Source organism: Musa acuminata, chromosome BXJ3-7 (genome assembly GCF_036884655.1).
Source record: "Musa acuminata AAA Group cultivar baxijiao chromosome BXJ3-7, Cavendish_Baxijiao_AAA, whole genome shotgun sequence".
Taxonomy (NCBI): Eukaryota; Viridiplantae; Streptophyta; class Magnoliopsida; order Zingiberales; family Musaceae; genus Musa; species Musa acuminata.
Genome location: NC_088355.1, coordinates 34,593,190 through 34,605,697, shown reverse-complemented (window position 1 = coordinate 34,605,697; position 12,508 = coordinate 34,593,190). Strand labels below are relative to the sequence as shown.

General features: G+C 43.2%; 3 protein-coding genes across 4 annotated transcripts; 1 reads left to right on the top strand and 2 right to left on the bottom strand.

The window, feature by feature from the left end:
• Window positions 1–134: 134 nt before the first annotated feature.
• Window positions 135–1,586, bottom strand: LOC135643696 (1-aminocyclopropane-1-carboxylate oxidase-like). Its single transcript, XM_065160996.1, has 4 exons — window positions 1,416–1,586; window positions 1,105–1,328; window positions 679–1,015; window positions 135–609 (listed from the first exon to the last, which is right to left on the bottom strand). Exons 1-4 carry the CDS (start codon window positions 1,518–1,520, stop codon window positions 319–321), a joined length of 957 nt encoding a protein of 318 aa, XP_065017068.1. The 5' UTR covers window positions 1,521–1,586; the 3' UTR covers window positions 135–318.
• A 4,833-nt stretch (window positions 1,587–6,419) lies between these two features.
• LOC135642840 (transcription factor MYB106-like) lies at window positions 6,420–8,465 on the bottom strand. The gene is made up of 3 exons (XM_065159309.1): window positions 8,213–8,465; window positions 7,963–8,092; window positions 6,420–7,419 (listed from the first exon to the last, which is right to left on the bottom strand). Exons 1-3 carry the CDS (start codon window positions 8,439–8,441, stop codon window positions 6,558–6,560), a joined length of 1,221 nt encoding a protein of 406 aa, XP_065015381.1. The 5' UTR covers window positions 8,442–8,465; the 3' UTR covers window positions 6,420–6,557.
• Window positions 8,466–10,441: 1,976 nt separating this feature from the next.
• On the top strand, window positions 10,442–11,772 carry LOC135643579 (photosynthetic NDH subunit of subcomplex B 4, chloroplastic-like). Of its 2 annotated transcripts, none has more exons than XM_065160709.1 (6): window positions 10,442–10,618; window positions 10,720–10,764; window positions 10,837–10,999; window positions 11,081–11,136; window positions 11,205–11,276; window positions 11,380–11,540. In XM_065160709.1, exons 1-6 carry the CDS (start codon window positions 10,523–10,525, stop codon window positions 11,404–11,406), a joined length of 459 nt encoding a protein of 152 aa, XP_065016781.1. In that variant the 5' UTR covers window positions 10,442–10,522; the 3' UTR covers window positions 11,407–11,540. The 2 variants fall into 2 exon arrangements, with proteins under 2 accessions (XP_065016781.1, XP_065016780.1); XM_065160708.1 differs by having other exon boundaries at window positions 10,447–10,618; window positions 11,470–11,772.
• Window positions 11,773–12,508: the final 736 nt, after the last annotated feature.

Genomic DNA, 12,508 nt, shown 5'->3' with positions numbered 1-12,508 from the left:
CCTCTAATCCAGAAATCTGGAAATTTTCTTGATTAAAACAGTATATATGATCCCTAATTAATTAGCATACTCTTTTTTCTTAATCTTTGGATTCCTATCAAATATTGGGATAAAAAGATTAACAAAAGAGAAAATTCAAGAAAATTTTGAAGAGTAATTATTTATATATATATATATATATATATATATATTATATGACTTGCTTCATTAGAAAAGGCTCAAACACGTACATACCACGCTTCCATCGGGTTACATAGACATAGACGACAGCTTCCTAACGCGAAGTACAGCGACATGCACTAACTTGGGGGCTGTCACTTAAGAGGTAGCGATTGGGTGGGTGGCAACTGCTTCCATGGCTTTCATGGCTTCGAATCTTGGCTCCTTGGCCTGGAACTTATGCCCGACGTAGAGCTTCATGTAATCCTCGAACACGAACCTCGGATAGACCTCCTTCTTCTCCTCCGCTTCCTTCTCCACAAGAGCGGGGGCCGGGAAGATCACAGCGTCGCTCCCGGGGTTGTAGAAGGAGGCAATCGACATCCTGTTGCCATCAGTCTGAGCCACCACGCGGTGCACCACGCTCTTGTACTTGCCATTGGTGATTACCTGCAGACCTCGTTGCATTCAACATCACAGACGACGGGCAGCGGAAACGAGAGCAAAGAGGACCCAAACCTCGAGCTGGTCGCCGAGGTTGACGACGATGGCATGGCGCATGGGGGGCACGTCCAGCCACTCGCCGTCCTTGAGGAACTGCAGGCCGCTGACCTGGTCGTCCTGGAAGAGCAAGATGATGCCTCCGGCGTCGGTGTGCGCCCTCAGGCCCTTCACCAGGTCCGGGCGTGGGCATGGTGGGTAGCTGCTGACCTTGGTCCCAAAGGTTGGCCCCTTGGATCCATTAGAGAAGGCTTTCTTCAGGTACCCCTTCTCCAGCTCCAGGTTCTCACCCAGCAAGTCGAGCAGCCGCTCTGCCAGCTTCTCTATCGCTGCAGCAAATTCCTTCATCGCCTTCCTGCACGCAGTCATCGTCCCAAGAAACGAAACGATGAGCAAGGTGAAAAGACAAGGCTAGAAGATGACATCATGATCAGATCGTGCAACCTATACTGGTCATCAAGATCGGGGATCTCAGAAATGTTGGAGACGGGGAGATGACGCAGGAAAAAGGTGCTTTCCCAGTCGAGGTGGTCGATTTCTGAGTCGGCGTTTTCCAGTGCTTTGTTGGCGAACTCGTTGAACTTTTGCTCCCTGCATTTGTTGTACTGTTCTTTGTTCACCTTCTCCACTTCATCCATGAGGTCATGTGAGATGCCATGGTTTAAAATCTACACACAGATTGCATGCGCAAATAGTACATTTTTAGCAATATATATAGTTCAAAGAAGCAAAACCAGTTATGTATGCTTCAGCACCTCAAAGAAGCCCCATTTCTCGCAAGCATCTCGGAGGATCTCCATGGCTGCTCCTCTCTCCCTTCCCAAAAGCTTCTCCATGTCGATAACCGGAAAGGAATCCATGACACGCTCTTTCTTCCCTGATTGCACTTGTGCTTTCTATCTGGAGTGTGCTAGGTGCTGCTGATTACCAGGCAATTTATAGGCGTTCTTGACGTCGAGGGACGAAATGAATGAAGAAGCAAAGTTGGAGAAGGATCTATCGACGAGAGCAACAGCAGTGGAAGACGTAACGGAGCCGATTCCATAAGGTGACCCAGTTGGCCATCTCTCAGCCCCACCACCTTTGGCCTGGTTCTCCACCCTCCTTGCTTCCACCTCTCGCGTCCCATCACGATCGGGGACCAAGTTTGGCTGCTTCCATCGGTCTCTCCCCTTTGAGGAGACCCGGGAAGGCATCATGTTGTTGAGTTCTTCCATGGCGACGCCTCGCGTGCATGGCTTCCGCTTGGATTGTAGTGACAAATTGCCAACCTCAGAAAGTAACGTCACAGCATCGGCGATGCGTGTGTACTCGTCTTCTCTTGACCTGTTGGCTATACTTCATATCAAAAGAACAGGGATCGATAGGTAGAAATTGTTTCGATTCACAGCTCATTAGAGCGCCCTTTCCACTCGTATCCCTCTCATATGTGAGAAATGGGCCATTCCTGCCTTACATTCAACGCTCGATGGCTGTTCGGCATGTCGGCCATTGCCGTGAACATGAAGTATCCGGTGTGCAAACAGTGTCACTCGGCCGAGGTTCCATCTGGTGACGCATGGATCTCCGTTATCTGGGTATTTTCTCATTCTTCGATCATAGATCGCTATAACTATAACCAATTCACCATCTCTACGTGAGATGAACAGGTCATGGGAAAATCCTCGCTCGGCTAGTTATATAGACTCCCTTTCTCCGGTTGGTGGCCACAAGAAAGCAATGGGTTCAGAATGTGGTGTTCTCGTGAAGCAAGCAAACAATTCAATTGATCACATGAAAGCGGCAAGCATATTCTGCTTCAAGTTTTATGAGGTTAAATCAATCAACATTAGGATATTTCTCTTAGATTCGGTGCTGCCTCATCATGAACAGAACAGTTTGACAGAGGAAAACAGGAAGAAGATGCACATGGGAATATTCCTGGGTTGCACAAGTTTGCCCAGTAAAGCAGGTAATCTATAACAACTTAAGCTACGCTATGAATCTACGTGAAAGAAGAGCACAAGAAACAGAGCTATAAACAATGCAAGAAGAGAGAAAAGAGAACCAACATCAAAGATTGCATTGCCGGAAAAAACACCTCCATGCAATCTGCTGTTGTGCAACAGCAGATGTGCAAGTAAGATGAGGACACATTGTGCACCCAAACATGACTTGTCGGCAAGCTTTGGTGCATGTAGGCTCACGCATGTTTATCGTATCTTCTTCAATTGTTGGTTCGGTGCCTGTCACATGTTTGCAGCTATGCATGACTTGCCGGCAAGCTTTGGTGCATGTAGGCTCACGCATGTTTATCTTCTTCGATAAAACGCTGGCTGAGCGCAGCACTACAGCTCAAATCAGGGACAGGTAAAGGATGATGATGCCAATTCACCCTGTTGTCAACAGAGTCATGTTTATGTCTGTGAGACACACACGTACTGTAAGAAAACCCACTTGAGACACGATCACACTGTCGACGGTAGCATTTAACATCGACTTCACTCACTGGTTCACCACCACAGTGAGAAGATTCCTGTACCAGGGCACAAACTCCCAAACTAGAAGTCAAGCTCTACATCTTCCTAATGCCAAAGAACCTTTTGTCAACAGAGACACTACAGTAGCGTGAAAGAAGCTTTACGACTCAGGGAAGAAGAACAGTTTGCTCTGCATCCTCTGCTTTTCCTGGGACTGAAGTTGTATCACACACCAGCCGGGGAAAGAACTCCATTGCTGCATCTTATTCTTCCTCTCTGGCCTGCTTTGATGCGTGACCATTCACATGCAGTGCAGTAAGAGTGGTTAGGTTCCTTTCATCATCCATTAGACTGCGTGCTTTAGCCGTGTAAAGTGATATGGAAAGAATGGCTTTGCTTCATAGGTCTATCAAATAAATCTACTTCAACTGGACATTAGCATTAGGAGCCTGTGGGAAAGGAACAATATTTGCTATGGTGTTAGGATACTGCCCAATTCTACATAGATCCAATTCCACATCCCAAATTGGGTCTCCTACTGTCACAAGTGAGTCATTAGTAGTGATATTTCTGCACTCCCAACTTACAGAGAAGGACATTCTCTCTAGTTGCAAACCTCAGCAGGAAGAATGTATGGGTGAAAGTGTTAGAAGGCTGAGCGTCGTCATCGTCGGTGGGGGTGATACTCTTGTGACATAGGATCCATCCTTTGGATTAACTAGTTCAAATTCGAATGTACGACAAATCTTTGTGTGCAGTTAAAGATAGTTACAAAACTTCCTTGGAGCTCTTTACAATAAGGTATAAAAGAAGAATTTTCTCGAATTATTGATATTTATATTTTCATATCTCATATTATTAATTTGATCGTTAGAGGAATTCGATGTTATCACGTTAGAGATCCTCGGACTTCCTTACGTATTTGAACTTGAATCAAGTTGATTAAAACATCAATAATATTTTTTCCTTACAGAGATAAAATATTCTTTGAATATTTTTTTAATATTAGTAATTTTAGCAAAGGACCTAGATTGTAAATAGATAAATGACATGGACTAAAATATAAAAAAAGGGCGCAGACACCGCTTTCCCACCGCCCCCTCAGAACCACCTCTCCAAGTGAGGAGGGCTTGGGATAAGAACAGAGAAGAAGAGAAGAGGGAGAGGAGAAGGAAAAAAACAAAGAAAGGAAGAGGGAAGAACGAAGAAGAAGAGAAGGGAAGGAAGGGGGAGGGAAAGGAAAGACAAGAACAAAAGAAAGGGGGAAGAAATAAAGGATCGTGACCAAAAGAAAGAGAAGAGGTAAAAAAAAGGAAGAAGAGATGAAGAGAAAAAGAAAAGATATGTAAAAAATGAGAAGAAAATTATGAATGATTCAGTTTAACATCAGATAGATTCAGATCAGTCGAAAAAAATTATATCATATATGGTTTTAAATTTTCTTGTATTCTAATTAATTAGAATTATATTTTGAGTTATAAATGGATGAATCCTGATGTTCTTAGTGAACTGGATATTTATATTAGAAATGAAATAAAAGAAAAAATAATTATATATATATAAAAAAATCAGAATATATTATATCAAGGATATGCAATGAGATGAGGGTAAGATTATATGAGATATGATTTAAATTCTCTTGTATTCTTATTAATTACATTTATTTTTTAAATATAAATAGATGAATTATGATGTTATTAGTGGATTGAATATTTATGTTAAAAAATAAAAAGAAAAAAATAATTACATTTATTTTTTAATGCATAATTTCATTTCTAGTATTGTTATTATTATACATTTCTTAACTAAGCTTTGTACATCTCTGTTTCTTCTTCGAATTCTTCTTTCCTCTATCATATCATTCTCCACTGTAAAATTCTTTTGCCTATGAGGTGGAGTTTCCTGAGGCTTAGTCATTATGCCTCATGTTACATAGAGATCATAGATAAACATAATCTTGCATTAACATTGTCACTGTTTCTCCAAGGTTTCAACTAGCTTCGAGCACATCTCTTAGGCATGCACTTCTAAGCTTGGGAACATATTTTGTTCTTTTTGTTATCTACATGTCTGTGCATCTTCCACTCATCTACCTCATGTGGTATTAATTGCGTTACACCAGGATGACACTTCACCTTCATCCCTTTTCTTGGGATGTTTATGCTTAAGCTTCGCTTTGGTAGGGTAAGAGGGCTTAATTCAGCATCTCGGTTTTGGTAAGGTCACTTGTGATTACTTCTTATTCCACAGGAAGACTCCCGACTGTGGCTTAGTCGTCTTCCAGTAGGTGTGAGAAGAAGCCTTGGGCGAGGGGAAGCAACAGTAACACAGTCTTAAATGAGGCGATGGGGACATATACCAATCTCCATGGAGCTGATCACATGCTCCTTTCCTATCAGCGCTGTAGGTTGTGGGATGTGCTTTCACTTCGCATCTTTATCTTAGTCGGTTGGTCTGGTTTGACTCCAATATGAGGACGAGAAAGAAGATGACTACTTGCGTGTACATGAACTGTAGGGCCTTCGATGGACCACCTCTTTATGACTATAACTTGCATGATTTAAAGGCAGGAGAGCAGTCGATGTGCGTGCTTTCAGGACGGCTTTATATATATTGTGGTAACACTCATTTACCTGAGAACATACCACTATGGAGAAGCTCAGATCTGCATGAGTAGATGTAGATGTAGATGTAAACCATGAATGTTCTTTTATCCAAAGAAAGAAGAAAGTTCTAGCAAGCCTCATGTATGTTACCATGTTCGTTGTGTTGATGTTAGATGAATGTGATCTTCTTTGGATTTTTCCTTCTGACCATTGTGTAGTTGACGTAAAACTGGAGAAGTTTACTGCAGACATTTCTTTCGCTTCTTACTCTTCTGGGAGAACATGGAGTTACGAGCATGTGGGTTTTGTCTGTTCATGCGACTAAGGCGTTGGACTCTTGACTCCATAAGGGTGAAGTACTCTGTTTCACTGCCACAATTCAATCCACATATGACTTGTTTTTGGGCGTGAAGACTGGATGGAAGAACATGGGTTGCTGGTCACAGGTGTCGTACCTCCGCCATTTGTGGAGGACAGGAGTTCGTGAGACTCCAAAGACAGCTTAGACATCTGCTTTGATCCTGAAAACCTCCTCAATGATGGAAAACGAACGCTATATAAACTATAAGACTAGCTCTCGATGAACATCCACAACAAATATTAGCTGCAAGCACTGTTGCATCTCTCTCTCTCTCTCTCTCTCTCTCTCTCGTTCAAGCATTACAATTCGCGATCACAACCAGGAACTACAAACTACAAGCACATCACCTACTTTCGTTCTTTATTTCTTGGATGCGGAGTAGTGCCATTAACATTGCGGTGGATGAATACTATCATTCGATGTCAGAGAGAGGTCTTGTACGTTAAAGAATTCCCGGCAAGTACTTAGATTTCAGTGGTAGAATACCGGGGGAGAGTTGGAGGAGGCCGAAGAGTTGACCGAGTTGAGAATGGTGTTCCAGTAGGTCGTGTTCCCCTCTCGCTCCACTAGTCCGGTCGCCTCCTCCTCTTCCTCTTGGACGCAGGAGTCGGAAGTATTCTGGCCCCCGGAGTCACCCAGCAGCATTGCAGTGAAACCTGCTCCTAATTGGCCCCATGAATACCCTGCTTGCAAAGTGTATGGTTCCGAAAGCCATGGCGCCTCGCTGCCGAAGGCCTCCATGGAGAAACCTGTGAAGCAGTCCACCCTATCCTTCGCTACGCATTTCCACCCCGCGTCTTCTGGCTCCAGATTCTCACCTTCTTGATGGGTCGCCGCTGCCTCGGCCGGTGCATTGCCGTCCACCAGCTCAGTGCCTGACGCCATGATCGGCAGCCAGTTCTCCGCCAAGCTCAACGTGGAGGTGGGCGACTCCAGGTCGATCCTTTCGCCCTGAGTAGCCGGCTTCGCGGACCAGGCTTCCAGCCATGGGTTGACAGGAGCTGGCGGCAGAGGGGTCGTGGAGGACGAGGAAGAAGAGGTTCCCATCTGCTGCTGCTGCGGTAGGATTGTGGAATTGGATGCTGCACGGAGCTTCGACTCCCTCGCGAGGCGGGCCTCGGCTTCGAGGCGTGCGCTCTCCCACTGAGCCATGTGGCTGAGGTTGGCAACCTTCTTGGGGTGGCCGTTGGCGGAGCTCAGCGTGTCGATCTTGGCCTTGTGGGTGCAGGGATCAATTCCCATCTTGGCCAGTCGCTTCTTCAGATGGGTGTTCCAGTAGTTCTTGATCTCATTGTCTGTTCTCTTGGGTAGATGGGTGGCAATTGCGGACCACCTGAAAGAGAGGAAATAGGACTCTCGTCAACCAGCATCATCACAACAGCTGTTGAACTAATAGACTTAGATCAACGCAAAAATCTCATCTAGAACATGCTCTGTTTTTTGTCGTTCGTTCCTTCTCATCGAGTTCCACAGTAATTATTAAGCAATACGCTTAACTTTTTGTTGGTGAATTTTGAAGGATTTGAAGCAGAGAATAGCCGAATTACGAGAAGGTAATGGATGATTAGAAAAGCTTGCTTATATGGATTTTTCAGTGACAAAGGCCTACCTCCAGAATTGCATTGCAGAAAGAACAAGTGATCATTACAACAGAGACCTTCACTGGCTTCTGGCATGCAGTGCAAAGAATCATTTCAAACTTAGCAAACAATGCAGCTTTTGGATTATTATGTTGGAAATAATTGAGTACCAAAAACATGGAAGCTGAATTTTGAAATTGATTCTAAAGACAGACTTGATATCGATCTGTAAAAAATTATAAATTACCGATTAAAAATATATGCCTGGCAAGATGTGAGCAACATTTTGCAGTCACCTGTTACCAAGGAGAGCATGGAGTTGGATGATGGTCTGCTCCTCCTGGAGGCTGAATTCCCCCCTCTTGATGTCCGGCCGAAGGTAATTGGTCCACCTCAACCTGCAACTCTTCCCACACCTCTGCAGTCCTGCAATTACCGGGGAGAAGAAGGATCACGATTCTCTCCTACCATCTTCTTCTACGCATTCGCGACGACGATAGATAGATCGATAGATAGATAGATAGATAGATAGCTCAGGTGGCTCACCGGCTTTGGCGGGCAGCGCTCTCCAGCTCCCGTGCCCGTGCTTCTCAATGTAGGCGAGCAGCTTCTGGTCTTCCTCGGGAGTCCAAGGTCCTTTCTTCAGCCCAATCTTCTCACAGCAAGGTGATCGACCCATCTCACTCAGATCTTCACCTGCAGCAAGGCCAAGAAGTGGAGTCTTTATGGTGGAACTCGAATGCCAGTGACAGAGGGAGTGGGAATGGTGAAGCATAAATGGGCGCACCAAAGCAAGGTCTTCATACATAAATTGCAGACAAAACTACTGTGTAAAGGTGTGTGTCTGTGGACACATCATGATATTTATCGCACCTATTGCATTAATGTAATGCATACGACAAAAAATAGTGTAAGAAAACCATTGATAGATAGCGTCTCCGTTCGAAGATTCATCGGGATGAACAGTAAATCTTACATCCATACTTCATGTACGACTATTCCAATTTATTACACATAGTCTCTCCTTATCTGATCAAGTCGAGAGGGTGAGCGTCTTCCGAATCCATCCAAGCGGATTGAGGTCGGACGAATCGAAAACTGGCACCTGCTGGAGTCACAGAGGATTTATGCTTGGGATGAGGATCTACTTGTCTAAGATCTGCCATTCCTCATCCAGAAGCTGCTGCTATCATCAATCTGATGAGGAGACGAGGTTTCCTTGGAGGTTTTCACCATGACAATATGGTCTACAGCTTCTTAGTTAATGCTCCTCCATGTTTACCGGTCCGATCCGAGCACAGACGTGGGATCTGTAGTCAGACGGTCGTGTGATGGTGAACAAGAGGAATCGATGGTCCCCTTTGAGATGCGTTGGTAGTGGAACAGGAACATGGTGGTGTCCAACCTTGGCAACGTGACTGACTCCTTCACCTAATACATTTATGGATTCGAGTTATTAGCTTCTTCTCTACCAGGGCGACCTGCTTGTGTACCGCATCCACACCCACAACTCGGATCAGTACTCGAAAGTCTCTCCATCGTCGATCAAAATCTCCTCCTCGAGAGCTCTTTCACCATCAAACTTATCTCACAGCCTTCATCAATGCAGCAGTCATTGTAGAGAGAATAAATGTAGCACTAAACAAGAGGGAGGTTTGTTCCTGACATCAGTTTTTCCTTTCTATTGCTAAGCAATATGATGTCATTTAACACTCCATAAACAGTGATGTCGAGGGCCTGCTTTTAATGGATTCTTTGAACTAGAAAAGGCCGCCAGGGAGTGAAAGAGCTCTAGAAAAAGCAGTACTCCACTTGCCACTGAGGTGAAAGAATGCTTTCTGACTGCAATGTATCTCCACAATGAAGGTAGCAGATGGTGCTTGACCTGTTGACTTTTGGATTCAAGTTCAATATAATGGAAAGATGGTTTTAATTCTGATGGTAAAAGCAGGATAAAGATTGCCCAAAAGGATCAAAGGAAGAGTCAAAGAGTAGTACATTGCTCATAGTGTCCTTAGTCACCTTCGAAAGGGACTGTAAGGGCCAAAGATTCATGACTCTTTCCAAGAAATTAGATTCTTGGATAATGTACTACTCTCGTTGGCCCTTTGTGGATCATTAGGCATTCACACAACACCAGCAGATGGTAAAGAAAGAAAAGAGAAAGGAGACAATGGTGAAAATGAACTCATGGCTTGTCACTGATCAAGGCTCTTGATAATCCAATTAGCATAATCCGGTCTTCTCTGTCACAGATTTATAAGATTGGGAACATTCATCCAAAACAAGCTTTTGAATGGTGTGAAGTGAATGAATGGTCAAATTAATGATAGAAACAAACATTCATCGTAAAACAAAAACAAGTTACAGAGTCTAAATATCAAACATTTACTTTTACGACGATTCAATACAAATTATTTATATATAGTGATAATATCAAGATAACATATCTATACGTTAATCCTATATTTTACTCTTGAAAAAAAAATATGATTATCGATTTTTACTTTGTTATCATGATTTAAGACTCATCATCGATCAACTTATAGATGCTATTACTAAGCTTTTACAATAATTATAAATTATAAAAATTTAATAATATATTATTATGATTCTACCAATAATAAAGATCATGATCTCATACACGTGATCTTGAGCGTACAATGAACTCCTCGTAAAACATAATCCCTCGAGAATGACTGCCGTTTATATTTTATTTGGACTTACTCAACCCACTATATTTTATGTGGAAAGGAATTCGAAGCAAAAGGTCCCTTATCTTATCTACTCTCAGCACCATATACAAGACTTCCAGGCCAAATCCGCCTTGCCTGAAGCCTGCATCCAAGAGCAGTGATGGAGGCAGCCATGGGTTTCTCGGCACCGAAGCCACATGTCCGCAGGCCTGCTCTTCATTCAACCACCGGGAACCTGTGCTTGCTCCCAAAAGCAGTAGATAAACATCTGATCATTCACCAAATTTGCTTTCTCGCCTTCTTTGGAATCTGTGCTTTGAAGCAGTGCATTACTTCTCGGTTGCTCTGTTGTTGCAGTTGAGAAGTTTTCCGGCCTCCAGGTGGACCACTGGCTTGTCGCAGGTAGGCTTCACCTTTCCATGCTCAGTAGTAGCGTTTCTGAGGATTCTCGAGAGATGAAGACGGGTTTTGCAGTGTAATGAGGGGAAGAAGCAGGGAAGGAGCTCTTCGTGGAAGTCGAATGCTCTCCCAGATTGGCCTCTGATGGCCGTGATGATAGAGCATGTGGCGAATCAGAGGGACTTTGTGGTGCACAAGTCAATTTGGCATCTCAGCGATGAAGCTATGAAGAACGTTTGTAAGTGGAAACAGATTAAGAATCATCTCCTTCCCTCTCAGGCTCATGTGTTCTTCTCCATGTTGTGAGTTGTTTGTGCAGACACTATGTACATCATGTTCACCTGCTGGGGATGCTGTTTCTTTGGATCCACGAAAGTAAGACTGCAGATTGCCTCTTCGTTTCCTGCAGCTATTATTATTGACGATCAAGCACATGGTTGTAGGATCCTTTCTACGACGGAGAGGAGTATCGCAAAGATGGAGGAGATGGAACTGTGCACTGGGTCTATGAAAAGGTAATTTACCTTCTCGAATCCATCAGATCCACAATCACACTGAAATGCCTGCGAGCTTAGATCAGACAAAGAATCCTCACGTGTCTGTCCACAAAGCACCCAGGCCAGTGTTGAGTGCGGGAGTCTTTGAGCTCCTCCAGCATTCTACACGATTTCATGATATATTGATAGATTTCAAAATGCGATCGAGCAGCAAGAAGACATCGAAGAAGCTGCAAGAGCAGAGCTATGGAGGGAGGAGTTGATCGAAGAAATTGAGCAAAAGGTTGGAGGGCTGCGGGAGCTGGAAGAAGCTGGAAAACAAGAGGAGCTTGTCAAGTGAAGAAGGCTACTTTAATTAGATCACATAAGAACATGTCTGATATGCTAAATGAACAGCCGAGTTCATATAAGAGACATCGGATTGGACGCCATTACATAACTCTGTTCGATCATCAGCTCATGTACTACAATTCAGCTACTTAAATCAAGAATAAGTGTCCTGCTTTTATCATCATACTAATCTTAACATAGTCTTCTTTCCTGATTGGAGAACACCTAATTTCCTGTATTAATGATCATAACATCGTTTTTGTAAACCAGTGTCAGCCTTCTCTGTCTTGACCAATCTCAGAGATCTTAAACTTCATACAGTAATCTCAGCATGCTAAAATAACCATTTGGGCAATGGCAGCCAACTTATCAAGCTCATGCTTTCCATCCCTCGTAGCCCAAGACAACTTGTGCTCCTCCCTTTTGGTTCCTGTTCTTCGACAATTACAAAAATGATATTAAGGTATAATTAATATTGATAGGATATAAAGAGAATTTTTTGTATACAAACAAATATTACCGGATCATAACACATAGCGGAATAAAATTAAATCATAATTAAATAGAACATCAAGATTTACGTAAAAAATCCCTCCAACATAAAATGTAAAAACCCAAGGCAAACCAGAGAAAATCCATTATAAGAATAATGAATATACAAATCTCAGAGTCTCTTGCCCAAAACCGAAACAATAATCACAAGAGAATAACTAGGATACGTGAATTACTGTGCACAATATCCAAAATCTCCTAATTAATCACAACAAGAATCTAGATTTGATCTAACCTGAGATGAAAACACTGCTTGAATGATTAAGAACAGTTTTCTTCCCTTTCCTTCTCTTGTTTTTCTGTCATTTTCTCATCCCTTTTAGAATCACGTAGCTGCAGTATTCTAGCCCTATTCGCATCTCTTTTTT

Bases quoted from the DNA above. Each gene is read 5' to 3' on its own strand.
- LOC135642840 (XM_065159309.1), bottom strand. From the start codon at position 8,441: ATGCTTCACCATTCCCACTCCCTCTGTCACTGGCATTCGAGTTCCACC. The intron at 8,093-8,212 runs GTGAGCCACCTG...CGGTAATTGCAG, and splicing joins AGCGCTGCCCGCCAAAGCCG to GACTGCAGAGGTGTGGGAAG. The intron at 7,420-7,962 runs GTGACTGCAAAA...CCTCTCTTTCAG, and splicing joins CATGCTCTCCTTGGTAACAG to GTGGTCCGCAATTGCCACCC.
- LOC135643579 (XM_065160708.1), top strand. From the start codon at position 10,523: ATGGAGGCAGCCATGGGTTTCTCGGCACCGAAGCCACATGTCCGCAGG. The intron at 11,000-11,080 runs GTAAGTGGAAAC...TTGTTTGTGCAG, and splicing joins TGAAGCTATGAAGAACGTTT to ACACTATGTACATCATGTTC. The intron at 11,277-11,469 runs GTAATTTACCTT...GCGATCGAGCAG, and splicing joins TGCACTGGGTCTATGAAAAG to CAAGAAGACATCGAAGAAGC.
- LOC135643696 (XM_065160996.1), bottom strand. From the start codon at position 1,520: ATGGATTCCTTTCCGGTTATCGACATGGAGAAGCTTTTGGGAAGGGAG. The intron at 1,329-1,415 runs GTGCTGAAGCAT...ATCTGTGTGTAG, and splicing joins AGAAATGGGGCTTCTTTGAG to ATTTTAAACCATGGCATCTC. The intron at 610-678 runs GTTTGGGTCCTC...CGAGGTCTGCAG, and splicing joins ACCTCGGCGACCAGCTCGAG to GTAATCACCAATGGCAAGTA.